General features: G+C 49.5%; 9 protein-coding genes across 9 annotated transcripts; 5 read left to right on the top strand and 4 right to left on the bottom strand.

Moving 5' to 3' along the window:
- Window positions 1–619: 619 nt before the first annotated feature.
- Window positions 620–4,465, top strand: EI90DRAFT_3037841 (uncharacterized protein). Its single transcript, XM_039058817.1, has 20 exons — window positions 620–690; window positions 751–789; window positions 842–877; window positions 938–1,082; window positions 1,124–1,311; window positions 1,352–1,493; window positions 1,553–1,742; window positions 1,811–1,844; window positions 1,910–2,064; window positions 2,128–2,159; window positions 2,215–2,354; window positions 2,410–2,481; window positions 2,599–2,694; window positions 2,745–2,768; window positions 2,818–3,336; window positions 3,498–3,605; window positions 3,659–3,735; window positions 3,788–3,825; window positions 3,882–4,098; window positions 4,171–4,465. Exons 2-20 carry the CDS (start codon window positions 769–771, stop codon window positions 4,223–4,225), a joined length of 2,289 nt encoding a protein of 762 aa, XP_038921403.1. The 5' UTR covers window positions 620–690; window positions 751–768; the 3' UTR covers window positions 4,226–4,465.
- A 1,273-nt stretch (window positions 4,466–5,738) lies between these two features.
- Window positions 5,739–8,247, bottom strand: EI90DRAFT_2966998 (kinase-like domain-containing protein). The gene is made up of 11 exons (XM_039055588.1): window positions 7,741–8,247; window positions 7,606–7,683; window positions 7,428–7,550; window positions 7,279–7,375; window positions 7,120–7,225; window positions 6,939–7,066; window positions 6,640–6,848; window positions 6,431–6,574; window positions 6,238–6,374; window positions 5,900–6,188; window positions 5,739–5,844 (listed from the first exon to the last, which is right to left on the bottom strand). Exons 1-11 carry the CDS (start codon window positions 7,765–7,767, stop codon window positions 5,785–5,787), a joined length of 1,398 nt encoding a protein of 465 aa, XP_038921402.1. The 5' UTR covers window positions 7,768–8,247; the 3' UTR covers window positions 5,739–5,784.
- Window positions 7,871–10,224, bottom strand: EI90DRAFT_2990427 (Alg9-like mannosyltransferase family-domain-containing protein). The gene is made up of 8 exons (XM_039056096.1): window positions 9,922–10,224; window positions 9,724–9,862; window positions 9,492–9,665; window positions 9,224–9,436; window positions 9,070–9,176; window positions 8,787–9,013; window positions 8,570–8,733; window positions 7,871–8,520 (listed from the first exon to the last, which is right to left on the bottom strand). Exons 1-8 carry the CDS (start codon window positions 10,060–10,062, stop codon window positions 8,201–8,203), a joined length of 1,485 nt encoding a protein of 494 aa, XP_038921401.1. The 5' UTR covers window positions 10,063–10,224; the 3' UTR covers window positions 7,871–8,200.
- Window positions 10,118–12,529, top strand: EI90DRAFT_2287029 (uncharacterized protein). Its single transcript, XM_039052827.1, has 4 exons — window positions 10,118–11,037; window positions 11,098–11,549; window positions 11,602–12,126; window positions 12,181–12,529. Exons 1-4 carry the CDS (start codon window positions 10,155–10,157, stop codon window positions 12,364–12,366), a joined length of 2,046 nt encoding a protein of 681 aa, XP_038921400.1. The 5' UTR covers window positions 10,118–10,154; the 3' UTR covers window positions 12,367–12,529.
- Window positions 12,530–14,345: 1,816 nt separating this feature from the next.
- Window positions 14,346–16,252, top strand: EI90DRAFT_2286685 (translation initiation factor 6). Its single transcript, XM_039052826.1, has 8 exons — window positions 14,346–14,476; window positions 14,534–14,664; window positions 14,757–14,810; window positions 14,936–15,046; window positions 15,207–15,559; window positions 15,742–15,862; window positions 15,974–16,174; window positions 16,239–16,252. Exons 2-7 carry the CDS (start codon window positions 14,655–14,657, stop codon window positions 16,042–16,044), a joined length of 720 nt encoding a protein of 239 aa, XP_038921399.1. The 5' UTR covers window positions 14,346–14,476; window positions 14,534–14,654; the 3' UTR covers window positions 16,045–16,174; window positions 16,239–16,252.
- Window positions 16,253–16,582: 330 nt separating this feature from the next.
- EI90DRAFT_3117568 (uncharacterized protein) lies at window positions 16,583–18,438 on the top strand (the record flags this gene model as incomplete). The annotated part of the gene is made up of 4 exons (XM_039063007.1): window positions 16,583–16,809; window positions 16,888–17,698; window positions 17,803–18,163; window positions 18,326–18,438. 4 exons carry the CDS (start codon window positions 16,583–16,585, stop codon window positions 18,436–18,438), a joined length of 1,512 nt encoding a protein of 503 aa, XP_038921398.1.
- Window positions 18,439–19,823: 1,385 nt separating this feature from the next.
- Window positions 19,824–21,887, top strand: EI90DRAFT_3037820 (AhpC/TSA antioxidant enzyme-domain-containing protein). Its single transcript, XM_039058816.1, has 5 exons — window positions 19,824–19,912; window positions 19,974–20,220; window positions 20,298–20,795; window positions 20,883–21,010; window positions 21,069–21,887. The coding sequence occupies exons 2-5, from the start codon at window positions 20,189–20,191 to the stop codon at window positions 21,710–21,712; spliced, it is 1,302 nt and encodes a 433-aa protein (XP_038921397.1). The 5' UTR covers window positions 19,824–19,912; window positions 19,974–20,188; the 3' UTR covers window positions 21,713–21,887.
- Window positions 21,888–23,902: 2,015 nt separating this feature from the next.
- On the bottom strand, window positions 23,903–25,046 carry EI90DRAFT_2286405 (uncharacterized protein). Its single transcript, XM_039052824.1, has one exon. The coding sequence runs from the start codon at window positions 24,746–24,748 to the stop codon at window positions 24,149–24,151; it is 600 nt and encodes a 199-aa protein (XP_038921396.1). The 5' UTR covers window positions 24,749–25,046; the 3' UTR covers window positions 23,903–24,148.
- Window positions 24,894–26,451, bottom strand: EI90DRAFT_2286422 (uncharacterized protein). The gene is made up of 3 exons (XM_039052825.1): window positions 26,188–26,451; window positions 25,093–25,968; window positions 24,894–25,037 (listed from the first exon to the last, which is right to left on the bottom strand). Exons 1-2 carry the CDS (start codon window positions 26,232–26,234, stop codon window positions 25,095–25,097), a joined length of 921 nt encoding a protein of 306 aa, XP_038921395.1. The 5' UTR covers window positions 26,235–26,451; the 3' UTR covers window positions 24,894–25,037; window positions 25,093–25,094.
- Window positions 26,452–26,908: the final 457 nt, after the last annotated feature.

Below are 26,908 nucleotides of genomic sequence, written 5' to 3'. Positions count from 1 at the left end.
AGGCTCGACCACAATTTCGACCGCATAGTCCACCTGGCCAAGGACATTCTCAACTCTAAATGGGGATTGATTAACTTGGTGGATGAGGAATATGGGTAGGAGAAATGGTTGAGATACTGTGCCCGTCCCGTCTGTACTAACTAACACTACAGATATTTCAATCATGACAGTAAGAATGCCGCGGGACTTGATTGCATCATACCATCGAATCGACCATTTCCATTTCCTCTGTTCCTCATTAGCTGGGCTTCCCTTAATCAGTTCCCCTCGCAAAGTATCAATTTGCGCTCACACCATTTTACTAAAGTAAGCATCTTTGAAGAGCGAGTCCTCCTCGAATCAGCGGCTCATTGATACACAGCGGTTCGGAACCAATGGTTGTACTGGACTCATGGAAAGATTGGAGATTTCGGCACAATGTAAAGGATTCTCTGGATTGCGCTAGCTTTTCTCAGCTTGACGGAGTGCTATCTTCCTCCAGCCGATGGTCCAAGGTCCTCCGCTCAAGCTTAGGTTTTATGCTGGGGTGCCATTGGTTTCGGATCACTTAAACATCGGGTCGTGAGCATTTTCCTCGGAATGCTGCCTTTTGGGGGAGTAAATGGATTATCCAATAGACTCTGTGTCTTCGGTGATCAGCCACGCCAGCAATTCACGCAAGAGGAAGTTGAGGTGCTTCAGGGTTTGGCTGTAAGGAGCATTGGTCGTGTGACATGTGCTAGCTTTTACTGACGGTACTTGATGCCGAAGGGTATCGTCGTCAGGGAAATGCAAGTCTGGAGAGACAAGGTAAAAGAATTCCCTTCGACTTCTTGTGCCACAGGTTAATATCCCTCCACAGCAAGAGATACGGATCCGCGAACGGATTCAAAAAGCAGTAAGCAGTTTTGATGGCCTTGGGATCTGGGCTACTTATGGTCGCTTCCCTGGTTTGCAGACGGAGAATTTCGCTGTCGATTGCTTGGAGAAAGTGCCCTTTGAGGAAAGCATTGAATCTACAACTTTGCGCCTTTGTCAGCGTACAGCAAGCCTCGTCAAAGACACTCTTGAAGTAGAAGGTTCAATCATTCTTAGTACTTCCAGTAAAGATATAGGCGTCAGCTCTTTCGGCGATACTTCCCAGGTTGTGGAACATCATCAGGAGATTCCTCGTATTGTTCAGCTCCAAGTACCGATGATGGAATGGTTTTGTCCTCTGATGACGAGCAGGAAACATATCAGACAACACTCAGCGATTCTGGCCTTGGATCTTCGGACTTCTCCCAATGTGGTGCTAATGAGTCCCCAGTTCTGAAAATTCTTGGTGCTGCTGTTGATGATGCGAGCATTTTGACACTCTCAAGTGCAACAGATGCGGCGGCGTTCGTCGGGCTTCACGAGAGCGGAATTTTTGGCGGAGGTGCAAATCAAGCGGGATGGGGAGATCTACGACGAGGCACAGATACCTGATTGTTTACGTTCTGTCATGCCTCTCGACACGAGATACGCCATGGGTGAGTTTCCATGGACCCAATGCGTCGATTACGGTCTGACTCGTCCATTCACGATGAAGCGGTCCCAGCCTTCGATGCGGATGGAAAACAGTTTGCGCTCTTCACGGCCTATTCTACCTCGAAGACTCAACGATTCCTCAATGGGTATGAACTCCAGTTTCTTCGAGAACTTGGCATTATCATTAGCAATGCCATCCTTAAGCGTATGACGGCTCTCGCAGATCAATCGAAAAGCAGGTTCATCTCGAAGTACGTCGTCTGATCATGTCACAGTTTCTAGCCGGGTGCCCATTCATTTCTGTACGGCTGCAATGAAGTATATCTCATGAGCTGCGAACTCCACTACATGGCGTAAGTCATGTAATAGTCCAAGCTCCGGTTGTGATGCACTTAACGTGCTCTGTCTTGTGCTTTAGATACTAGCCGCGGCGGAGCTTTTATCCGATGCCGAATTATCGGACGCACAGTCCGCCATTTTGGGGACGGTCCAGGCTTGTGGTAATTCCTTGGTGGAAACCGTGAGCCACGTTCTCGACTTCAGCAAATTCACAAGGAGTGGGAGATGGAACGTGTCAAGTAGGTTTCACATATCCAGACAGTTGCGGCAATTTTGTCATCACTTGCTCGGTAATAGTGTCGACCTTCTACAACTTATCGAAGAGACTGGTCAGTTGAATTCTTCATCGTTCCCTTGCGCCCGCGTCACCGATTTTCCTTGTAGTCGAAAGTTCCTGGGTAGGATCGGTGGCTCGTCGTTACGGGAGTTTCGACATTGGCGACGCATACTTCCCTCGGAACTATGACATGCCAGATTTGCCGAAGAACGTGGAAGCCTTGATCCGCGTGGATCTACGTCCTGATGTCAGTAAATCATCCCGCGAAGCTTCATCGACTCTGATAAGTTTCTGGTCCCAAGGCGTGGATACTTAAGTGCGAAAAAGGAGGCATCCGACGAATCCTGATCAACTTGCTCAGCAACAGTTTCAAGGTTTGTTCGCGCGACATCTTCTAATCGTGTGCATTGATAATGATGCCGCTTAAAAGTTCACGCAGGTAATGGTCCAGATGACGAGGATGGGTACACGGTGCTGATCCAAGCCGCCAGGAAGGATACGTCCGAGTCACTTTGAAAGAGATCGCTTCCGCCTGTGTTTTCCCCGGCCATACTATGCTGGAGCTTTCCGTGACCGATACCGGAAAAGTAAGTATTCCAGTGTGTTCGCGAGTTCATTTAGTCTGAGCATCAAATAGGGCATCGCTCCTGATTATCTTGAGGTGGTGACCTGTCTATATTTTTTCGTTCTCCCGTTCACAATGCACTTAGAATCACCTGTTCAAGCCTTTCTCGCAAGAAGACTCTGGTATGGCTGGGGCGGGTCTTGGATTAGCCATCATCAGAAACATTGTCGAGTCAGAGAGTGTCAAGGGCAAGATCGAAGTCAAGAGCAGCACAATACCTGGAGCATCCGGGACCGACATTCGGATCACATTCATGGCTGAGCGGCCGCCTCCTGACAGCCCGGTTGCGGAACGGAAATTGTACAATGCGCAACTTTCATCCGCGCGAATATGCCTCTTGGGATTTGATGTGAATCAGAAACGGCAACGCGCACTTTTAGAGGACTTGCTGCTCTATCTTCAGGATATCTGGAAGGCCTCCGTCGTGGATCGCATCGAGGAGTCAAACGTCGTCATTGTAAACGACGACGTCTCACTCTTCGGCTCCCTATGTCATGCTGAGAGTGTTAGAGTGCCTCTGATCCTTCTTTCGACTACACGCCGTCTTGATGTTTTAGCGGAGACGGCGCAATCCCTGAAAGAGTCAGGGGGCCACTTCCGCCTGGTTTCCAAGCCATGTCGACCCTCGTACTTGTTTGACGCAATCCATGATTGCATCGACAGGGCGCCGCCAATGATCCATTGCCCGCTTCAGCATGATATATCTCAACTTCCTCATTTCCCCCACCACCTGCGCATCCCCTTTGGCCTGGTTCACGACCCCAGGTGCCACGTCCAAAAAGCGGGCCATCAGGGACTGTAGGTTTGAGGGTTCTTGTCGTGGAGGACAATCATGTCAACCGGGCGCTTCTGACGCAGTGGCTGAGAAAAAAGGTTCGTCCTTGCAACCAGTCTGTCAGAATATTCTTGTTCATCACTTCTTTTAGCGTCACGCATATGACGAGGCTGAGAACGGACAAGAAGCCGTCATCAAGTTCGAAGAGCGCGGCCCAAATTACTATGAGTGAGCTGCGAACAGGGATTTACCCGTATATCTTGCTAACCCGATAACTCAGCGTGATCCTCATGGATATCTCCATGCCCGTTCTTGACGGTAAGCCACTTTCCTTTTCTAACCATGAATCACATTGCACATCTCGTTATATATAGGCATCGGATCAACGAAAGCAATTAGAGCATTAGAGGCTAAGTGGAGGCAGGATGAGCCGACTACAAGTTCCCCCGAATCACCCAGTTTAGCAAGCGACGGTAGCGAGACCGACTTCTTCCTGAGGTCATCCTCTCTTGGCGTGTATATTCTCGTTCTTTCTGGGCTCACGACGCAGGACGACAAGCTTCGGGCATTGGACGCTGGTGTCGATGGATAGTACGTGCATTCACCCTATTTCATCATGAGTTTTTTTTTTTTTTACTTACCTGATCGCCTTTGTTTGCTTAGCCTGGCGAAGCCCGTTTCGTTCAAGACACTCGCAACAATTTTCGCCAAACTGTGAATCAGTTCCTGCATGTCCAGAATCCTTCAGTCGCTAGGAATATACCTGTCCGTCAGACAAGACTCCAGTCCGTGTTATCGTTGCTCCTGCTCTGAAGCCACCCGACTACTCCAGGCCTTCTGCTTCAACCATCCGCTTTCTATTTCACGTTGGGGTTTTCCTTTGGGTTTAGTTTTGCTTGCTGTGAATTGTATCACGTCATTTTTCGTATATTCTGAATGAGCATCACTGTCTTGCCAACTCGACTCGTTAGTTTCTCCGATCGTTGGAAAATCCAGGCTAGCTCACAAGACGACTCATGACGGTTGAGATCAGTCACTTTCAACAGTCTGTGATATCTTGACAGAGTACGTTTGTTTTGGAATTTAATTGGTATGCTCTCAACGGTAGGGTCCAGATGTGTTCACCATCTCCGGAAGCTGCGACTCTCACCATCCTTTATTGATCCCTAAGTTCAACTTCCGAGACGAACTCGTCCCGCAACTTTGACGGTCGACGAGCGCTATGTTTTACGTTGCTCTGCCATTAGTGAAATTCGCGCTTGTAGTTTGTAAAACAATGGAAACGCAGTGGCAGAAAGCCGTGTAAAGAGAAACTGAAAAGAAAAGAAAGAACTGCAGCACTCAGGATTCCCACGTAGTCCCCTACCGTGGTACTAACTAAGCGGTACTCGGCTTAACTTCGCAGATCGGACGGGATGCGGTGCTTCCCGAGTCCTATGGCCGCAGATGCTGTGCCCTTCATTCCCACCCTAATGAATGTCTACTACTCAGGGTTGAGGGTTGTCAGACATACATGGGTACATCCAGGTCTTCAGGCCAGCTGAGACTGACCCCATTTACCGCGTACGTCACTTTGTCCCAGGCGCGAGGACGAAACAATATATGTGCGATTAATTCGACGATAGTCTGTTCACCTGTGTGTTGGGTCGAAACAGCTGTAGACCGGCGATTGATGAAGATGAAACGAAACAATGAGGGATGAACTGTCGAGACAATCAACACGCATGTATAAAAAAGGGAAGAGAGGTAGACTTGAGGACATGATTAGGGAGACAACGCGAGCCCAAGTCGGATTTTACCGTAAATTTTTGACGCTAGGCATTTCCGAACCATGATAAAGCGCGCCGCGCACACGCATCATCGTCTATCCAAAGTGAAGAGACAGAGATTGCACACAATACGGCAGCGAACTGGACATACAGTATGACAGAGAGTCAAAGGGTGGGAAGACACAACGGACAAAATGGAACAACCAGCAAGATCTCCTAAAATTAAGTGCCAAAAAGAAAATAATAACAACTCCAGGAATGCGTGAGATAACATGAAGACGAGGTGTAAAATGAATGAAAAGGTTTTTTTTTTTTAAAAAAAGAAAACAGAAAGAAGAATCAAGAAGAGTCGGACACAGTGTGCATCGCGTGTCTTGGCAACTGGACAGGTTTTGCCACACAACGTCACTTTGCAGGACCAAACGGGCTTGAAGGGGAGGGGGATGCGCGCGGGGGAAAATAGGCGAAACAAGATTGGTTGTGGCGCTAACCTCCAATATGGAGGCAATTATAATGATGGACTAAGTGGAAGCAGTAACAATACTGAAGGGAATGACAGATGGGAAACCTGGAAGCCAGTGGTTTAGGATTTGGATAATTCGATATAAATACGTGTTGGCTACCTGAATGATGCATAAAACGTCATGGATGAGGGGTGGAGTATAAGGGGACAGGACCCACAGAGCTACGGCTTCTTTCTCCATCGGCATCATGCGAGTACGAGGCAACGGTGGGGCATTAACAGAACGTGTTTGTGGATCGAGAACGGGATCGCTGATAGCAGCAGGTGTACCCGGCCTTGATGACTGACCATTGGCTACCGAGGAAGATGCAGTGATCGTGGAGATGATCTGCTGATTAGTCGGGTAATAAGATCGTCGCTTCATCTTGTCGTGGTCATAATTCGTGAATCTAGAAAGATGAAAGCGTGGGAAATGAAGAACGGAAAACTCAAACATACTGCTCTTCGAGTTGTCTCATCTCTGAGCTGAGAGAGCTGATATCTTGATTCGGGTTCCGCTTGCGTGCCTTGAGAGGATTATCCTCAAGCAGGAGCTCTTCTAGTTCGTGAGTAGCATCGAAATTCGCCTTTTTCGACTAAATAGTTGGAATAAGGGTTCAAATGCTTCTGGTAGGGAACAAAGGAAACGTACATCTGGTACGAATGGCGGTTCAAATTCTTTCCGTTCCAACAAGTTCCACTCGACCGATCGGAGCCATGGATGATTCACAACATCCTCAAACCCCGCCCCCCGAGGCCGGCACCCCAAACGACGATTTATATCGCGGTCCAGGAACTAAAAATCCGTTTGGGACTTCGATTAGTCCAAGGAACATACCCGGGAGCTGGATGGTGTCTCACAGAAGCAATGGCATGAATACCTTCCTTGCTGCACTTCTCCTCCACGCCATCAGGGAAACGCAACGACTCCCGTGTGATGGAGTGTGTAAGATCCGAGTTGGTCTTGCCACGGAACGGTCTTCGACCGAACACAAGCTCAAACGCGCACACGCCGAGGGACCACCAGTCGATAGTGTATGTATAACCCTTCTTGTTCAGAACTTCAGGGGCTGCATCACAAGTGGAAGAAGGATCACGAGAACAGGCAGAAGGATTACTAGAGGTCCATTACGAAACTCCTTCCGAGGCTGTTTACGTACCCATATAAGCCATGCTGCCAGCGACGCCAGTCAGAAGTCGCCGTTCAGAATAATGGACTGCGATATTGAAATCGGTGATATGGGCATGACCCCGCTCATCAAGGAGAATGTTGTCCGGTTTCAAGTCACTTAAAGGGTTATCATTAGCGTGTTCCCATACATAGCTGCGCCGCTGCCTTACCGGTGGATGATACGTTTTGAATGGAGGAAATTGAGCGCTGAGCCAAGTTCGGCCACTATCACTCGCACCGCAGCCTCTGGTAGACGCCCTAACCGTTCCAGATGGACTTCGTGTCCTATGTCGGCCAAGTGAACGCGATAGAATGAAATTCAGACTCACACCGTAAATCACCCCCCAGCATCAAGTCGAGGACAAAGAAGCAATTTTCATCATCCTGGAAAGCGTACCGCAGATTGACAACAAATGGATGATCAATCTAAGGGGCGAGTGGTAAAGACTTTGGACTTGGCTGAGTCTGGAGCGCCCACCTCCTCCAGCAGACGCCGCTCCTGTATAATGTTCGAAACGGCTTTCATTTTGACACATTTGGCCTTGTTTATGTACTTCAGGGCATACAGGTTCTTGGATTGCTTGTGTTGTACCACTCGAACCTGCGGAGGGCGACAAGTTGGCCAAAGAGGAGCAGCACGGAAAACAAAATCGTACCTTGCCAAACGCGCCTCGTCCTATACTCCTCAGCAGATGAAAATGAAACAGTGTCGCATCACCATCGAAGTCTATGGGCTAGGTGAAGCGCTGTTGTAGTGGATCGACGTTGCTGTCAAAGCACAAATCTCCCACCTCGGGTCTGCAACATACACCGCCCATCTTCCTTCCTGAACTCTGGCGCTACCTTGGGTGGGGATCTGACGGGTGGTAAGAGGAGAAAAACGTGTATAATGCAAGTTTGCTGATGTTTGAGTCGAAGAATGAGTGATGTGAAACTTTGGCGATATATTGGCGTGAGTCCGAATGATGAGATCCAGCTGAAAGCACAACGCCCGCGACGGAACGGAAAGGTGTGGAAATTGGGTCAAAGGGAGTACAGTGAACTAAAAACGAAACGAAGAGTCACGATGAAAAGAAGAAAGAAACTAGTGAGTTGCCACACTTGTTGCTACTCGAGCGGAGTTTCGTGCTTCCAACAAATGACTGCCTTTTATGTTACATTATTTGATCTCATTTTTAATCCAGTTACACAGGACAAATTCTCCACTTTTGGGACGCCAGTTCGGGCACCGCCGATCCTGGTCAGGCACATTTAGCGACGAGTCACTATCCAGAGAGCATTCTTCATCCTGAGGCGGGGAATCCGATCCCAGAGCTCATTATCACCACTTCCGAATGACAGGCCATCTTGAACCTGTACCACATCCAACACTTCCCACTTCCCACCCAACTCCCGGACGTCCTCGACAAGAGCATGCGAAAATGTGTCAGTGTTATTAAACTTCAACTTGATGTACTGCCAATCCATCCTCGGAATGGCGTTTGTGCGGAATGACAATTGTGGAGGGCCTCGCTCTTGCAAGAAGAGTGATGCACCACTTTGCGCCGCATAATCGTCGATGTAAACTCTGGCTGGGTCATTGATTAGCCTGAGAACGGACACAGCCCCTTGTATTCTTACCATGAGTTTCATCGGCCAAATTATGCAGCCGGTGCAACGCTTCCCCACCGGGATAATTGTTTTGTGAGAGCACAGACAGCAGCACAGTCGCGCTAAGATTTCCAAAGAGCAACCCTGCGACCACCAGGGTCAAGAATGGCCTCAAAAGCCCTTTTCTCGCTAACCTAATGTTCGTCCACGTTAGTAAGAGAAATGGGAGGTTAAGAGATAACCATACAACCACGAAATTCCTCGAGCGGCCGCTACGTTGAAGATTGGCACAACGTAAACGATAAACCTCCACTCTTTGTGGGCTAACCCTGATATAAGTGTCACGAATGCTAATGACGGAAGTAGGATGAAACGGATCCTGGAATCGACCAGGAACCCTATCATGCTTAGAGGTGCACCTCCCATGAGCAATTTAGGGAGGAGGGAGAAGAAATATGCATGTGCTGGGGAAATCTACGGTCGGCGAATCTGATGGTTTATCCAAAAACGAGTATAGGATTAATACCCACCCCCCAATCCGCACTTTTCCCTTCATAGACATTAAACAAAACCCCGGCTAACTCTGGCCACAGGGTTTCCTGCTTCCAGAAATACGCGTCCATACGCGTCGTGACGACTGAAAATGCCTGTTCAAATATGAAGCCGAGCAAGCGATCAACTTACAAAGCGCGGCAAGCCCTGCCGATATGCCTGTTGCTACGAGGGAAATTAAAGAGTTTCTTCTGGTGAGAAGTAATTGCAACGCCCAAGGCGCCAGGAACAGAACCAGCTCTGCCCGAAAAATCACAGCCGCGGCCATCAACAGCGCAAGCGCGAGGAGCGAAACATGGGGTTTTGATGGGGATGATCTTATCAAGAGGCTCGACGCGATATTGACTACGTTCCTGCAAGCTTATTACTCCTACCAATCAACGAACGGGGAAATGCTTACCAGGGAATAGCGCAAACGTGTTCGGCAACGTCCTACTCATCCAGAACAGTAGGTGGAACTGAGTGAGACTAGTTATGAGGAAAGCCGAACCAACTTTCCGCCCAAATTGCCTCGACACAGCCCGTTGAACGAGGGTCAAACCATAGGCATTCACTAATCCAAGGACAACCCGGGCTGCATAGCGGAATGTTGCATTAAACGCAAGTGATAGAAATCCAGATTCTTTACGTGCCAACGACCTGGATACTGGATTTAGAACGTAAAAGGCCAAGTTCGTTGGCGAAAAATAGCACAGGCTTGACCAAAGTCGCAAGGATCAGGCTTCCAATAAAGGTTCGAGGAACCACGCCCGGAAAGACAAAGTGATCATACTCCAGAGCAAGTATGCCATCACTTTTGGATTCACGCGTATCCTCAGGAGACGACGAACCTTTGACAAGTTCTCCAAGCTCACACCATACATTAAGACATCGTGCAGAGCGTGCAAATTGAAACTCTCCTCCACCTTGGTGTAGGGAGCAAGAAGGACATGCAAAGCAGTCACAGCATATAGGAGAATGTCTATGATCATAGCGCTCTTCCCTCTGACGCTATGTAAGGGCGGCCCTCAGAGTCTGTTCCGATGCATAGCCACAAATCCTCTGGTCTTCGACTAGGTTTAGGATGGCCTCTCCAAAGCGACCTAAGAGCTACCACGAGAGTTCACTGGACAGCGGTAGCCCTTTCCGCTCTTCACGAGCGCGAACACGGAGTGGCTCACCTCTCCTTCGCATGATTCGAAGCTCGTCGTCGCTCTCTCCTAAGAAGATGAACTTATTTTCCTCCTCTAAAAAAGGCTGGCGTTCCTTGTCTCCTAGTCCTAAGAAGGCTTCTGTATCTGTGTCTGATTCTACACGTCCAGCGACCCAAACATGGAAAACAGCCCCAGCACCTTCTGCTTCGACTCCTCGGAAATCCCTTAGCACGCAGTTGAGCCGCATCCGCCGTCGGTCTGCATCTCTTCCCTACCTTCGACACACTGCTAGTCCCCCCAGCCATGGCTTGTCTCTTGCTCGTTCGCCCGTCGTTTCTGTCTACAATGTTCATGATGACCCGTTCCGCTTCTCTCCTCATCCAGCCCAAGGGATCTTTGTTCACACAGACAGTCTTAACCTACAGATGGCGTCTATTTTATCGACAGAGTCCAGGGACAATGGACCCATCGAGGCGGATATTCTTGCGCGTCAGAAAGTTAAGACTATGTTGTTGCTATCGGAAGAGAAAAAGAAGCGAAAATTTGAGGCCCGTTCCCTCGCGCATAAGAGTGCTCCGCTTATGACACTTTCCAATGCGTCAAACTCAAATACATCTCAGTCTAGTCCTATCCGCTCGAATCGGAGTCCTAAACGGTCGCGCCTCTCAGTTCAACAATTTGATGTCTTCAGTGCAGATTCCGGTAATCCTACTCCCCCCAAGAAACGCAGAGATTGCTACAGCCCAAGTCCCACTTCTTCGCCCTCCCGGTCCGCGAAGTCAGAGGCGCGTGGAACCTCCAGTTCTCGAAAGGGTAAGCCTGTCAGGAGGCAGAGAGAGAGTTCAAGCCAGAAGGTGCCCCGACCATCTGTAGGACCTCCTTGGATTCCTGAAGTGCCCGACGTTTCCATTTTCGATCCTCAGCTTGAGCCTCCTGACGTTGCCGATGAGAACCCATCAAGCCCAAATCCATTCCGAGTCATTCAGTCAGACTTTGAGGTCTTCGAGACTGGACTTAAAGAAGATGGACTTTCTCATGCTGATTCTCCCCCGTCGATTTTCTTCCAGCCTCCAAGTCCCATAAAGGATCCCTCGAAACGTCGCGGTCTGATCGTCAACACACCTCTGCTGATCCTTAATATCCGTCGAACTCCCTCTTATGAATCTTTAGCTGAGAAAGAAGAGGCAAAAGAGGGCGAGGGAGTTTTTGAGCCCCTCGCCTCTGATTTCGATACCGCCAGTCCAGACTTCGGAGCCACAGAAGTCGGAAACAAGCTCGCAGGGCATAAAACTCCGGAAGTTTCGGTTCCTCAAGTCAGTGAAGAAGTCAGTGACATCCACTCTCAATTATTGTTGAAAGATGTTGACTATATATTAGGATATGTACCTGCCCGTTTCAGAAATGCTCGATCATTATTTTGAAGACTCAGACATAAGTGCTGGCTCATGGTCCATAACAAAGTCATTTTCAACTCCCGATGAACCAATGGCCGCTCAACCGGGACACAAAACGCGCATTTCGGGCGTCTCTTTGTTCACAGAAGCTAAACTTCACCTTGCATCTCAAGACCTGTTAACTCATCCATCCATTGAATCAAGTATTGGCCCGAGAGATGCACCGAACAATGTTGATCCCATAGACACCTTTATTGGTGCCCAACCTCCCGTGTCTTCATTGCTGCACTCCCAGTCTCATGAGCTGGACATGTCCTCGCAAGCTGGGCCCAGTATGACTGAGCCTCTGAAATTCGAACCTGTTCCTGAACCGTCATTGGATCTAACCGACATCCCATCTAAGCCAGTTCTGCCAAGTAGGATCAGGAGCGACCGCGTCAAGAATCCATCTACTGAGTCTGGCCCATCTCCGACCTTCAGCTCATCTGTGCTATCTCAGACTCCTAAGGTACGGAGGCCCTTCATAACGTTTCTCGATCCATCCGCAAACATTGTCCCCAAGGACTCGCTTGATACTACCCATCACGAAGCATCTGCAAGTTCGTCCCAGATACAGCGCCTGCAATCCCCGGCACCCACTGGGAAGAGGAGAAGGGGTTTGTCTGACGTTGCCAGCATGGCCGTTTCTTTGAAGAGACTTGCAAGGAATGGGAAGACGAAGAAGGCGGAGTCATCCCTCGGAGACTAGGGGCACCAACCGGCAACTTTGGCGAGGGTAGCAAGTGGACCTGGATGTATATAATGAACTCTTCTCGCCGTCTACCTGTCCCACTTTCTGTTGATATAACGCCTGGCATAACCTAGTGTGAACACGACACTTTGACACTAAGTGATCAGATTTGATGGAACCACCGGACTCGCGTCCTAGTTTATTTTTGGCAGCGAACGATAGCTGTGCGGACACTCGCATGGGTTCCAATCATAACAGGGCTTCTCATTGATGCCTGAGATCTTTCCTACCTTTCATCGTCTAGGTGTCTCCGATGCATATCACCCTGAAGACATCCCGAATCCCATTTGATTCCTGAGCCAAACAGTGTGCTGGTCAGCACCGTGGCGGGTAACCACATGGAGATCCTGAGGGCTGTGTTTTCCTTTTCATATTCACCTTGCATAAACGTAGCAACTGAGCATCAACAAGCTGTTTCCTTCGAGTTGCAATGAAATGGCGAAGCTTTTCATGATGTGCACGAATTGACGAACGCATCCTAGCACCCACTTCGGCTCCAAGTTGTTAATAACTCTATACAAGCTAATGTTGCCGTATGATGAGTTCTTGGATCACCACGTAAGAATCGGCGGTGGTGGCGTTGTCAACATGGCCACCCCGAGTTGCAATTACCGGATATCGAAGCACAGTTTTGTTCTATGATGCACAGACGAAGGAGACAGAGACAATTTGCTTTAAGCTGTCGAGATTGCGTTAAAGACACATGCTGCTGCGCATGTATGTTGGGAACAACACCAAAAGTGGGGCGTAATATCCGGGATCGGAATTTGGCCACCTTGACAAACTTGAAGGGGAAGAACTCCCGCAATCAAATTAAGTTCCTCATGGAGCAAAAATGGCTGAAATTAATACGTCAAGGACCCCAATTGAAGTCTACTAAGATCCCGCCGAAGAAGCTGCTGATCAGAGATTTTCGCATATGATGAAGTCCATCTGAAGGGCTTTCACACCTTCGATTCCCAAAGCACCTCGCGGCACTATGCCGACCGGGATATTGGGCCCCTCTCTCCGCTCTAGCCAGGCACACCAGAAGTGAGTGGGCCCCGTCCCAGAACAACGGACCCATAACGAGCCTTCAAGGAGTGTTGGTACTCATTGATCTCATTGACTATGCGGACAAAGCCCTGCCTAGCAACCTCACGAAGCTCTACTTGAATACAGCGACTGCCCTCCGCAGTTGAAGGCAGTTGTAAAAAATCATGAATTTACAGCGATCACTCTAGGGCCGCCTCTCAGCACGGTTTCGGTTGAAAACATAGTGAAGCACTACGACCTAGAACAAACCGCAATAAGTCAGAGTCAGACCATGGCTCTCGCGAGTTGAAAATCACAGAGGGGCGAGTTCTGGCTCCGCGTAGTACCCTCCAGCCCAGTCAAAGGACTGCGGACCAGGATTCAAGATTGCAGCAGGGACGAAGGGATAGACGCGAAGAGCCATGCGACCGTTTATCGCTTCCTTGCATAGGCGAGCAAACACTGATTCTGGCCCCCAGAGCCAATGAACGGAACGGTCTGCCAACCTCAACGACACAACTTTTGGCACTACAGGATCCTGCCGTTCATACTCATACGCTGTCAGTCACGCCCTCATCGACGCCACAGCAATACAGGCGCGGCCACACGGGCAATCATGCGAGATCGCCGAGCGCCTTACCTCGCTGCGGCCATGTCTTCTCTCTTCACATGATATGCCCTTCTTTCCAGTTTCCCCACCAAGATTTGTGCAAATTGAGCAGACTTCAACTCAAAATGCGGCGAGTCCTAAGCCCGCGACGCAGCCGCAAGCTCCTCCATGGCTAGCTCGATAAGGCACGAATGATCTCCCCATGGGAACCCTGACCGCTATGATGTGAAAATCGCCCAGACGAGCGGGGAATACTTCGGGATCCTCCGCAAAGGTAACTACCACATTTGGTTAGTGTCGCTCCCGATGTGTAAAACCATAATATTGACTCAAAACTGTGACTCGGTCACGAGTCTATAAAAACGAGCGATCCATCGATTTTGACTCCCAGTAATTGCCCACTGCATATAGCCACTAGCAGCTTAGAACACCCCAGCGGGTTTGGTTCGAATCCATCTTCTCTTTTTCGGATCATCTTCTTGACTTGAGTTCTGGTAACAGGAGTGCCGGAGCGGGATCTTTTTCTTCGCCTCCATTTCAACTACCGAAAAAAGGACCTTAGAGGAATCGCTTCTTTTCCAGCTCAACACCCACACTTTCAGGAACAAGAAAATAAAAAGACATGGCAGTCCGTAAGTCCTTTTCCGAAAATCGGCTCGACCTTTCGTTCTGCCTCCCTCGCATTCACAATGAGGATTTTATGATCCGATCCTCCTTTGATTAGGTACTCAATTTGAGAATAGTTCGATATTGGAGTTTTCGCCAAACTTACGAATAGGTGGGTACAGCAGATCTTTCTATTCTGTGTGCTCCACGATCTGACCGATTAGCTATGACTCAAACTTGGAATTGGATCTCAATGTTCGTGCGCGGGACTCGGATGTAGCTACTGTCTCGTAGCAGTTGGAGGCTCTATGAATTTCTACTCGACGTTCGAGTCAGAATTGGGAGATGTGATCCCAATTGTTCATACGACGATCGGAGGGACAAGAATCATTGGGCGGTTAACAGCTGGTCAGTCACAATGCCATCGTCTTTTCGTGTGTTGATCCCATACGTTGACTCCTTCACACACTGAACTCTGCTCATATGGCTTCGTACGAATAACCTTTGACGGCATAACATGCCTCTAATCCTTTCGCTCTCCGCATGCATTCCTCGATTATCGACACAGGGAACCGTCACGGTCTCCTAGTCCCTTTCTCGACAACCGACCAAGAACTCCAACACCTCCGAAACTCCCTCCCAGATAGCGTAGCTATCCAACGTGTTGAAGAACGACTCTCAGCACTAGGGAACGTGATAGCTTGTAATGACTATGTTGCACTCGTTCATCCAGATGTGGATCGCGAAACAGAGGAGATCATAGCGGATGTGTTGAAAGTCGAAGTGTTTAGACAGACGGTGGCCGATAATGTGCTCGTGGGGAGCTATTGCTGTATTACAAATCAGGGAGGGTTGGTTCATGCAAAAACGAGCGTTCAGGATCAGGATGAGCTGTCTGCCTTGTTGCAGGTTCCGTTGGTGGTGAGTGTCGGGAGTTTTTGTTTCGTTACCTCGCTTTCGGTTTGGGGTAACATGACATTGTCTGGATGCCCCGTCCGATGGATCGTGAATCAACGAATGGTGGGACGTTGCCGTTCACATGAGAGTTTCTTCCTTTCTTCGTCCTACATTCACTGACAATTTCGTTTTCGGTTGTATTTCAGGCCGGGACGGTGAACCGAGGATCGGACGTGATTGGTGCCGGACTAGTTGCGAACGATTGGTGTGCGTTTACAGGGCTAGAGACGACTGCGACTGAAATCAGCGTCATTGAGGCTACTTTGAGTGAGTTTTTTTTTTTTTTTGAAATCTGTCCTTTTTCGCATACCACGGCGAGGTTATGTGAAATGGGCCATTATGCAAGTGTGGAAGCTAATCATCCTCTTGCACATGTAGAGCTTCAGGGACAGCAGAGCAGTGCTGTTATTGGGGAGATGAGGGATGCGCTTATCGACAGTTACGCATAGTCCTGTGTTCGATGTCTGTCCAAGTCGTGATGGATGGATTGTGGCTTGTCGACTGCATGGCGATGGCTTTGATTCGGGGGTCTGTACGAGGTACCTCTATTCCAACAGAGGCTGGTGAGCTGCCTACGAGGTATCATCATGACAGGTCCGTAGTCTGGAGGAATTATTGAGAGTGACAGTTTGTGTGGGTCTAGAAGACTCTTCGGCTATTTCGGCTTCCCTTTTCCCCTGAATGGCAAGAGAGTGGTAATCGGGTCGACGTCGCATTTCAAAATAGGAGGTTTGAATAGTCATGTGACCATCATTTGTCAGAGCCCGAGTTGAGCTTGAATTCGAGTGGCTTGGGGTGCAATGTATCTCTGCAGGAACACTTCGAACAAGGGTTGTAGTTGTAGCAAAGGGAAGGGTCTGGTACTTGTCCTTCAAAAACCCCTCTTCCATGCCAACCTCTTTCCTCGCCTCTCGTTCCATCTCGTCGACGGAGACAGCCTCGGTCGCAGTCTAGACAATATCAGATAAAAACTCAAGCAACGGTGATATGAGCTTGGAAACTGCCGCTGCTGCAGGTGGCTTGAAGCAGCAACCAGCTTCAGACGTCACCGTTGTCAGCCTTAGCTCTACTTCATCGGCCACGAGTAGACCACGCGTTTCTCGCACCCCTCTCAATCTTCACTACATGCGTTTCACACGAGCGATTCGTATCGCTATCTGCCCGCGACTAAATCTAACAATGTCTGCAATGATAATCTTGACCATAAAAATCGGGTGACAACGTATGACCAACCCGTTGCGATGGGTCGCGGCCCATTTCTAACTTTGGATATGCATCGACACCCTTTATAGATCCGTTTATAGTACCAGCAATAATAACGTTTCCGCCTCGAATCTGAAGGTGGCAGCAACTCGTGGTCTTACGCGTGCACACCCTCAAAATCAACTTCGTAAAGGGAAAAAGCATGCGCGTATACACGCGCCCCTCCACCGTCGTGGGCTTATACATCAACAGCACCATGAGGAAGGAATCAAGTCTAGTTCGCCTACCGACTCCCTCCCTCCTTTGTCTTCTGCTTTCTCACCTTCATCCACCGCTACTGCAACAACCACTGCTACTACTACCCTCACTAAACGAAGGCTGCAGGCATTCCTCTATCCAGCTCACGTTGCTCACGACCCTTTCCTCTCCCTTGACCAACTTCGCTTCAGGCAATTCGTTCTACTAGCCTCTTCTAACACTGACACTACTACTGCTGTTTCTACTACTATTACCACCGGGAACTCGAATTCGAAATCGCAGGACGAGAACGAACAACAACCGAATTATCCTAAGAAAGATATCGTCACCTTACCGATCCCATCGTCTAATTCTGTTTCTACTACTATCACTAAGAGATCAAGTACCGCTTGGGCACACCCTACAGACCGTCCTCGATCAAGGAATAAAGAAAGTTTAGACCACCAAGGCCATCTTGGCCGTGGCTGTCATCATTGTATTGAAATACCTTGTTGCTGCCGGGAACGATCGTCTATTACCACTGCTGCTAACGAAATCCACGCTAGGCAGAGAACTTCATCTTTGTTGCCGCTTACTGCTACAAACCCTTTCTGTACTATCACTGAGGAAGACGAAGAGCTGAAAATGCCGCTTTCATTGCGCGTAAAGGATCTACATCCATTCCCCCGTCGCTCTAATACTGTCTCCTCCATCCATACTACAAAGTCTGATTCCACAATCACTGCAACCTCTCCCACCTATTAAAGGCAACCACAATAGAAAACCAAACTATCACCATCCCAGCAGACTCTCCATCTCAAAGTCCACTCATCCTCGAACCTGCCCTATCTACTATCACCGACGCATCATCCACATCCACATCCTCCTCTTCTACAATCATAGCAGGAGAAAATGGGAATAAAGGAAGAATGTGGTATAGGAAAATGAGTCAATGGCCTCCTAGCGAGTTTGTCGATCCCTTTGCGGCGGGTCCCATTGTTGTGGTTGCCTCCTCATCTTCTAGTAACGCTAATGTGGGAGATGTGAGAGGGGGACATCATGTTAAGAAGAAGAATGTACCAGCGTGTGTGGAGAGGGTTGAGGTGAAGCTTTTGGATGGGAAGATCGGTGAGTTTAATGCCTGCAAGGGAGTTTGTCGGTAACTGACTATTTGGATCTTCTTCTTTATTATTATTTTTTGCATTTGCTCTAATGCGGAATGGATGATGTATTCGTGGATTGTGTCGACTTTGTGATGTCTACCCATGTGTTCTCTTACTTTCTTTATAGTTGATGCTGTTCTTGGAGCATTACCTCCTGGACCAAAATCGAATGTCCCGCTACCACCATACCTCAGAGGCACTCGCTTCGACTTCGACTTCTTTGAGTCTCGTTCCGAATAATTCATGCTGCTTCAGCGACTCCGACTACAATGACTCTGGATACACCTACCAACTCGGCTAGTTCTGGCGGGCTAGGATCGGCTCTCAGCGCCCCTTCGTCTACTTCCACGAGGAGCGGTACGACTGAGTCCTTAAAGACTGCTGTTTCGCCTTCAAGCACGGCCGTAACCGCAAGTACAGCTACGGGTGTGTATGCCTACAGTACTCAAGATGATTCAAGCGAAACAACGCCTCTTTCCCCATATCTCCGATTACATCATCACCCGCGACCACCTCAGTACTTCGATCCACGTTCAACCCATCTCCGGCACCCTTATCCATTCGAACTCCCTCGCCGGAACACATTGTCCAACCGTATCCTCACTCCATCTCGCTTACTCCCCCCCCAAGTCCTACGTCCCTACTAATACATCCAAAAGGTTAACTCGTGAGCTGCTACGTGGAGATATGCGGTTTGTCCCTCCCTCCTCTTCACCGGCAAAGTCGATGTCGATTGAGAGTGAAATGGAGGGTGGGAAGGAGAAAGGGAAGAAAGGGAGTAGACCTGGGACACCTTCGTTCAGAGTTCATGTTCCCGCGATTGTCTTTAGGAGGGGGAAGAGCGTCGACGCTGGAAGGGGGAAATCGGAGGGAAAGGGTAAGTACTGTAAGTTTGCATTTGTGCTTTTCCCTTGCTGACGGAATGACATCCATCATTTACTTCTCGCGGCGCGGGTTTTTGACTGACCGCCTGACTTTGTTTGGGATGTAACACAAAATGGTTCCAGCTGAGGAGGAATCGGTCCTCTCCCACCGAAACCAGCAGCAGGGACAGGGACGTATGAGATGTTCTCGAGTCTGAGTGGATCCCCAAAGTTTTCAGACCCTCCTGTAGTGCCCCTTCCTGCTGAGCTAAATCTCAGCAGCCTGAGTTTCGGTCTCAGCTTCAGCGAGAACAACCTTTTGGATAAGAAAGGTACTGCGGGGGCTTTGATGGAGGCTGGATCGCCTACTGTGCTTGAGGCTGAGGGAGAAAGGTTCGTGACGGCACCTACGTCCGTTTCCTCCTCTCCCATTTCACCACTTTCGCCACTTCTTCCTCTCTCTACTCTTCCACCTCCGTCGTCTTTTACGCCTCCCGGCTCAGATTCGACGCATCGAAGGCTGAAGAAGAAAAGACCTTCCACCGCTCCAGCCGCTACTTCGTCCTCCTCGACCACGAATTTTTCTTCTCCCTCCATGACGTCATTTGTCTTTGATTCCCGCCCTTCCTCGCCCTTGCGATCGACAGAGGTAGTAGCTGTGGAACGTAGCAATGATAGGAGACACCCTTCGACGACTAGTCCCACTTTAACCGGCTCACAGCTCGCTCCAGCTTCGTTGCCGTCGTCTATTCTTCCCATACTTTCTGCCGCTACATCCACATCCGCTCATACCGCTCGATTTCATACAACTTGCACCGCCGGTACAACCCTTTCGCGACCTACCACTGCAACTTCGTTGGAGGGTAATACAATGAGTATTACTTCTGGGGCGAGCAGTAGTAGGTACAGTACCGTTGCGAGTTTTGAAGGGGGTGCGGATTCGCTATTCGGAGTACCACCTTCGTATATGAGAAGATCGAGAAGGGGGAGTGGAGGCAGTAGTCTATTTAGTGGTGAATGGATGAGTACCCTCGGAGGGGTTGCCAAATCGAAGAGGAAAAGTTTAAGGGAGGGGAGTGAGGATAGTCCTGTCCCTCCACTACCGCCCTTGCCATCGGAGTTCCGGGATGGCGGTATGCCGGGATCGACGGTATCTTTGCCTACAACAGGTAGGATTGGGATCAAGGGACGTTCGAATACGGTTTCAGGTGGAGGACAATATCCGACTTGGACTTACAGCCATCGCATTCCGTCTTATCTACGACCGCGAGGAGGATCTGGACGTACACGCGCTTCTTCCCCTCCTACGCCCGATGCTTCTCACACGCTCGATAAACTACGGCGGCTCTCGAGGACGTTGGAGGATCTGACGCTTTTCGATGACGCTTTGGGTCTGGGAGGGGTAAGTAGTGTCGGTGATCCGTGGACGCTCATCCTCAATCCGAATGCGGATGCTGAGGCTAAGAGCGGGGTGCTTTTGGAAGTGGCGGCTGCAGGAGGAAGCTCGTCATCTGGAGGTGGGAGTCTGCTATCTGGTAGGTCTGGAGGTGGCTCGAAGGAGGGACAGAAAGAAGGGAAGAGGAAGGAGAAGTTTGATGAGTGGGAGGGGTTGAGCACTGCGCAGGTGTGGAGGGCAGCGCAGATGGAGGTTATCGATACGGAAGGGAAGAAGGTTAAGTTTGGGAGCCTGTTCGAGGAGCAGAGGACTATTTGTTGTTTCATTAGGCATTTCTGGTGAGTGCACTGTTTCTTCTTCGCCTGGCAGTCGACCAAAGATTCAGGGGTTGTGATGATCGGTCATTGCCGATAACTGTCGTTTAGGTGTCCGTTTTGTCAGGATTATTTGCGGAGTATCGTGGACAACGCCCCACCGGCCAAGCTCGATAAGGCTGGTGTAAAGCTTATCATCGTTAGCAATGGCTCACACAAACTTGCTAAAGCATATCAAGGTTAGTCAGACGGCGCTTGTGGTCTTGATAATGTTCTTTATTGGCCCAATATCAACAGAAAATGTCTTCAAGTGCCCCTATCCTATCTATGTCGATCCTTCTCGCGAGCTGTATCGCGCGTTTGGTATGACTCGCTGTACGATCAACGGGGGACCTGAATCGGAAAAGGGTGCATATGTCGTTCATGGACCCATTGGCGGCCTTGGAATGGCGTTGAGGAATGCCATGAAAATGCCCCTGGGGAATGCGGGTGATATCAAGCAGTTAGGAGGGGAGTTCATTCTTGGACCGGGGATCCGATGCGAGTACGCGCATCGGATGCCGACAACAAGAGGGCATGTTGATATTAGAACACTCCTTTCGATTACCAGGGTCGACAGGGTTTCAGAGGAAGGAGAGCGGTCGCGGGATAAGTTAGAGGTAGACATTGACCATCCGAGGAAAAAAGAATGGGATGCGCTCATGCGGTGGAAGGAGAAAAGGGGCAAGGGCAAGTGGGAGTTGTTTGATGATCTTGCAAGTGAGGAGGATATGGTGGCGCCGTATGACTGCAGCGATCAAGACCAGGCGTGCGATACGGAGGAAGATGGATGGGGAAAGAGGACCATGAGGGATCTTTTGGCTCTTATTCCGCAAGATCCGGATGTGGACGAAGTGGCGCGTCATGAGTCGTCGCCGCTTATGGCTACTTCAGCGGGCTGACCATTCTATTACCACACTCTTTGCATTTCATCAAACCTGCCTCGTGTTATTCCTTTCTTCACGCTCCTTCCAGCTCTACCGGCATATGCAGTATCGCTTTCTCTTCTCTTTCCCGGCGAGTCCAACGAATCATGCATGAAATATTGTGCACGTTGCATTCAACCTCCAGGGCTTCCTTCCTTTATTCTACCGATGCCCCCCCCCCCCATTCATACAACTCTCCTGACAGTCAAGAAATGCCGTCCATCGGTCATTCTGCCCCGAACGATATGCTGCCCTAGCTCCCTGTCGCACCTCATCTCATGTCCTATCCTTCACCTGTCGCTCGCTTCATCGTGCCTCTCTCTCCAACCTTCGTTCAATTCTCCGATCTGCCGATTTGTAAAAAAAAATGACTACCTGTACCCTGTACCCCCCCCTTCAAAGCGTCATTCAAAAATTTGGTCTTTCATTCCCTACTACTTTGTACATGTAGTACTGCTGCCTTCGTTCACATAGTTGCCGTTTCTCACATGTACGTATATATTATATATATGTACTCCAGATTCTCCATCCCCTATTTGTATATTATCTCTCGAATACAAGAACCCCCCACTCCCTTCTCAGCTTCGCACTCGATTGATCCTTCCCTTTCACTTTACATAGCTGAGTGGGCCCTTCAACAAATTAGATGCCAATCTTTTGGTCCTTACGGCGGTTATACTCCGGGCCATAGATTAACGGTCCTTACCATGAGCTGTAGTTCTCTTACCCCCCCCCCCCCCCCCCATGGCCACCTTTAGGTTATCTCCCATTTCGTTCTAGTATACTTTTGCTTTCGGGTATATACAGCCTGCGTGTTCTTCGTCCTTGGTACTTTTCCGCCGACCGTGCCACCTCCGCCTCGCGAATCAATCAACTAGTGCGGAGGTCCGGTATACATATCGGATAATTCAGTCCGGATTAGTCATTCGACTTTAGAGCGGCGAACCATAAGTTGCATATAAGAGATCGCGCGCGCAACCCTAAGATAGTAGCAAAGACCCAATTGAGCATTGCTATATCAAAGATGTAGCTGTGCCATCTCGATATCAGCCCCCAATGGTCCTATCTTACCTCCTTCATCCCATGCCCACGACGGTGTTGTGAGATGGGTCGCCGATGATGGGCCAATATGTGCAACAATCAACGTTCCTCACATTGTGCACACACAGAGACTCAGATCGAGCAAACCCCACTCAGCACGTGGCACATCCGGATATAGCCCCCCCTCCATCACCCACCCTCTTCAGCACAATGGAGAGCACAGTGCGAACGTGAGGATCCTCGCATGCATTACGTTACACTATGGAAATTCGCACAGCCAAGTGGGATTCAACCCGAGAATCTGGTAACGCGGTAGGGTAAATCCTTGACGATTTGGGGGACAAAACCCCAAGCTCTCCCTCGGCTATCTCAAAGTCTAGTCCGAAATCTGCTGCCATTGAAGGCGGTGTAGCTTTTATTTTCTTCGGCTCTTAGCGTCACGCTTACAGACACCGCCTCATTACTTGCGGTAAGCTAGCTAGGCAAGCGCCGACGCCGCGATCACCAAGCCCACCAAGCTAGCAGAATTATTCGCTACAATTATGTAACTTACATGCTGAACAACATGCGCAACCGCCGTCGTCCGTGTTCTTCCCACATTAGGCATATCTGTCGCTGTCAAAAAATGCAAACTGAAATCTGCTTCCGGCGTTAAGTAACAGGGACTATGTAAAATACCAAATTCAGTTGGCTGACCCGAGACCGCTTCCGACAACTGGGTGTACAGCCACTAAGTAGTGCTGAAAACTCCCAAGTGCCAATCCTCTGATTTGAAAAGAAAAGAACTGGATTTCATATACACATACTATTCTCTTTGCCGTCGACTTCCTACATACTGTACGGTCGTCACACGGCTGTCAATGAAAAGGGAATGAAATGAATTGTAGCAGTATCGCAAGATCCCAGCCCGGGCAGGGATCAAAATCTTGGGGGTGAATTATGGGACCTTTGATAGTCCAAATTCAGTAATCTGATCGAGAGCACTTACTGGAACAGGTTAGAGTGGATTTCGGGTTTCGTGGACTTGATCAAGGGTCTTTTGGCATTTATGTCCTACATAAATACTATCACACAACATATTAGAGATAAAGGGATTATCAAATACTATTACGAAGAGGGGCTATGTTGAGGAGTACATGCTGCAAACCAAGGGGAGGGACCTCGATGCAATGACCGCCTGTGCAATCGCAAATGTCGGATGTCCCGAGATGGAGTATACGTAGTTACTGCAGGGGTAGTGAACACTAACCGGTGTAAGCGCGCGGGAAAGGGACTTTGAATCGATGTGAGTCAGGAGAGAGAAGAGAGGACTTCGTATGAATCTGAGGAGACCACACAACACGCATGGCAGCGCAACAGTGCATGGAGGCACTATAACCTGTACGAGCAATGAGGAGATTGAATACCGGCATTGCATGGACCTAGAGTGAATACAGGAACAACATACATAGTGCAGCAGGGCCGGAACGAGACACCCAAAACAAAAACCACGGAAAGGAGAGCAGTCCCCAGATCAGATCCAACCCCAGATTCCAATTGAACAGAACGTAACGAGAATGGAAAGACGAAGAAAATAAAGAATCCGACGTGCGCGCGCACGGGTGGTACAAAATATGCAAAGTGCGGGATATTAGCGTTTGTGCATAAGTGCGAAGTATATTCCAAAAACCATAGAAGAATCTGGTCATGAAATAAAATGTAGAAACAGTGGACTCGCGAATGAAAAGAAAACGGGGCCATGGCACAGATTCCACAAGTACAATACAGATTCGAGACATTAGGAGAAAGGAGAAAGGCTGAAGCAGCGGAAGACTGGACGAGAGATGGGACGTACAACAAGCTCGAGAAAGCGAAGGAATAAGCTAGGTAGGTGTGGATATATGCAAAGACAGAGGACGAATAGATGGTTGGTTCCAGACCATTCCATGTCAGGCAGGTAATGCATGGGAGGGGCATATCGGCAGTGATCATAGGGTGATGATTGGAGTGGCATCGATGTCATGAATTCGAGCGACTGATAGAAGAGGGAAACCATATTGGGAAGCAAGCAAGCAGTCAGGCTGCTGGAGAAACATGAGTGGCTGTCTGTGTTTATAGATCATTAAAGTTCGGCCTTCGAAGAATTGGGCTGTGGCGTGCTGGCTTGCCAGACTGGCCGTTCATCGACACCCGTGTCAGAAATAACAGCGCAGTCATGCAATTCCTTGCGTCGTTAGCAGCTCGTTAGGATAAAGTTAGACTTATCGATCATGATCGACCTCTAAAGTCATTTCCTCAGTCAAGCGATTGGACGATTAGGATGGGCGCTGGCTCACCGTCACCTGCAATACCCCCTGATGGACGACTTTGGCGAGATTGGCGACATCGAGGGGTTCGTTGTCGTCGTCCGACTGCTCAAACTCGTCCCCGCACTGGTCGTACTGATTGTGGGACTCAAACTCCCAAGTCTCCTCAATTCCTCATTGGCTCTTTCCAAAACCTCGATGTACTCGAATGAGGCTTTGTACATGTCCCGCAACCTACCTACTTCAGCAAGTGCTTCATCCAGACTAGTAATGGCACGAGAAGGCGAGGCAGTAGTTGCGTTGAAATGCGTGAGAAAGGGGGAAGTTAGAGGGTACCCAGCTGCGGCGAGCCTGAGGTTGGGACTTGGGCCATTCATCGCAGAGGGGGGATTACCAAACGATGAGTGCGGTGATGTTGCCCCAGCACTTGGGTACCGAGGAATCTCTGGCGATGAAGAGTATGGAGACCGAACCAAGGGGGGAAGGACGACATTCGATGGCGACGTAAGACCCGCACCAACGCCTGGCAGTGTCGGAGGGGGAGTGGCGTGATGTAATTTCGACATTGGGTCTTCGTTCGATGGATGGAGGATCGATTGAAGTGACATGCGTCGAGAAGACGTGGAAGGACCTATCATCGTGCTGGCATTGGAACTCGTTGTGGACTGGCGGCTGATAAGGGGTAAATTGACCCGTCCCGGTCGGGGTGATGCTAATGACAGTGGCGACGCGGTAATCTCTCGTGGCGGGGGGGACGGAAACAGAGTCTTCCCCACATTTTGTTGTGTGAAAGCGGTAGCAGTGGGTGCGGAACCTGGGCCAGTGTCATCAATATCCTCATCTTTAACGACGTTTTCCCTATCATTGAGATGACCCTCTATCTGTTGTTTTTGTTGTATAGCCAGTCTGTTTGGGAGGCAATGGGAAGTGGAGGAGGTCAACGAGAGAATGTGGAACACGGAGAGGGGCGAAAACCAAATATGTCAGTTCGCATCTCAAATGTCGCGTGTGACCCCTAACACGCCAGCCGCCACCACGGCTGGATGTGGCGCCAGAACCATGTAATAATGGATAGTGGACGAGCGCTAGGGGTACGCTGGGAGAAAAAATATGAGCGCTACTCACAGTTTGGCCCGTTCTCGGCGAGCGCGGGTCTGGAAAGTCCTTGCCATGCGTCTTTCTTCAGAAGTTTCATATTTGCGCGGCCTGCCGGGCCCTCTGCGCTCAGAAGGCCGATCCCCTCGTTGAACTGGAGTTGAAGGCGCTTGAGGAGGAGCCACGACTGGTTGCAGAGTGGGGACCCGGGCCTCCACACCAACAGGGGATGACTTTGAGGTCGTTCCACTATCTGTGATCGGAACCGAAGCATTTCGTTGCCTAAATAACGGAAGGAGGATGAGATGCTTTGCATTTAAGGTGAAAATGAGCGGAAAGTATTGCACAGACAATCTTGCTTCTGCTCGTTGAACGCGCCTTTGAGCTGTGCGTGCAATCCTTCTCTCATCTTCAGAGTCATATTTTCTCGGTCTCCCAGGTCCCCTATATCCTTTGAGTTGGAGTACGGCACTTGAGTCGTCCATACGATCGGCGGTAGCTAAACGCTGAAGGCAGAAAAGATGGGGAGGATGAAAGGGAGGGGGAAGCGAAGGGGGAAGGAAAGCGGAATAGTAGATTATATCAGTTTTCGGCGACTACATTTCGACGACCAGACAAATGAGTGAATTGAATGGCGATGAGTGAGCATTTTATTGCCAGTGAAATTGGTTTTGACAGTTCATCACGTGTTCCGGATCCGGACCCTCCGACGTCAGTAGGCATCTCCCGCATCGAGAACAGGGAGTAATTA

This window comes from Cantharellus anzutake (assembly GCF_015039405.1).
Source record: "Cantharellus anzutake strain C23 chromosome Unknown EI90scaffold_6, whole genome shotgun sequence".
Taxonomy (NCBI): Eukaryota; Fungi; Basidiomycota; class Agaricomycetes; order Cantharellales; family Hydnaceae; genus Cantharellus; species Cantharellus anzutake.
This window is presented reverse-complemented; position numbering and strand designations above follow the sequence as displayed.

Excerpts from the sequence above, each read along its gene's own strand:
- EI90DRAFT_3037841 (XM_039058817.1), top strand. The coding sequence starts at position 769 with ATGCAAGTCTGGAGAGACAAG. Across the intron at positions 1,083-1,123 it reads AATCATTCTTAGTACTTCCA|GTTGTGGAACATCATCAGGA; the intron begins GTAAAGATATAG and ends GATACTTCCCAG. Across the intron at positions 2,695-2,744 it reads CCGTGACCGATACCGGAAAA|GGCATCGCTCCTGATTATCT; the intron begins GTAAGTATTCCA and ends AGCATCAAATAG.
- EI90DRAFT_2966998 (XM_039055588.1), bottom strand. The coding sequence starts at position 7,767 with ATGGGCGGTGTATGTTGCAGACCCGAG. Across the intron at positions 6,575-6,639 it reads GTATTCATGCCATTGCTTCT|TTCCTGGACCGCGATATAAA; the intron begins GTGAGACACCAT and ends ACGGATTTTTAG. Across the intron at positions 6,189-6,237 it reads ATGAGACAACTCGAAGAGCA|ATTCACGAATTATGACCACG; the intron begins GTATGTTTGAGT and ends TCATCTTTCTAG.
- EI90DRAFT_2990427 (XM_039056096.1), bottom strand. The coding sequence starts at position 10,062 with ATGATCATAGACATTCTCCTATATGCTGTGACTGCTTTGCATGTCCTT. Across the intron at positions 9,437-9,491 it reads CACGTTTGCGCTATTCCCTG|TCAATATCGCGTCGAGCCTC; the intron begins GTAAGCATTTCC and ends GCAGGAACGTAG. Across the intron at positions 9,014-9,069 it reads GGAAAAGTGCGGATTGGGGG|ATTTCCCCAGCACATGCATA; the intron begins GTGGGTATTAAT and ends CGCCGACCGTAG.
- EI90DRAFT_2287029 (XM_039052827.1), top strand. The coding sequence starts at position 10,155 with ATGGCCTCTCCAAAGCGACCTAAGAGCTACCACGAGAGTTCACTGGAC. Across the intron at positions 11,038-11,097 it reads AACCTCCAGTTCTCGAAAGG|GACCTCCTTGGATTCCTGAA; the intron begins GTAAGCCTGTCA and ends GACCATCTGTAG. Across the intron at positions 12,127-12,180 it reads TGCTATCTCAGACTCCTAAG|GACTCGCTTGATACTACCCA; the intron begins GTACGGAGGCCC and ends ATTGTCCCCAAG.
- EI90DRAFT_2286685 (XM_039052826.1), top strand. Across the intron at positions 15,560-15,741 it reads TGTTGCAGGTTCCGTTGGTG|GCCGGGACGGTGAACCGAGG; the intron begins GTGAGTGTCGGG and ends GTTGTATTTCAG. Across the intron at positions 15,863-15,973 it reads CGTCATTGAGGCTACTTTGA|AGCTTCAGGGACAGCAGAGC; the intron begins GTGAGTTTTTTT and ends TTGCACATGTAG.
- EI90DRAFT_3037820 (XM_039058816.1), top strand. The coding sequence starts at position 20,189 with ATGGCGGTATGCCGGGATCGACGGTATCTTTG. Across the intron at positions 20,221-20,297 it reads CGGGATCGACGGTATCTTTG|CAGCCATCGCATTCCGTCTT; the intron begins CCTACAACAGGT and ends GACTTGGACTTA. Across the intron at positions 20,796-20,882 it reads TGTTTCATTAGGCATTTCTG|GTGTCCGTTTTGTCAGGATT; the intron begins GTGAGTGCACTG and ends ACTGTCGTTTAG.
- EI90DRAFT_2286405 (XM_039052824.1), bottom strand. The coding sequence starts at position 24,748 with ATGATCACTGCCGATATGCCCCTCCCATGCATTACCTGCCTGACATGG.
- EI90DRAFT_2286422 (XM_039052825.1), bottom strand. The coding sequence starts at position 26,234 with ATGGCAAGGACTTTCCAGACCCGCGCTCGCCGAGAACGGGCCAAACT. Across the intron at positions 25,969-26,187 it reads CGCCGAGAACGGGCCAAACT|ACTGGCTATACAACAAAAAC; the intron begins GTGAGTAGCGCT and ends CCTCCCAAACAG.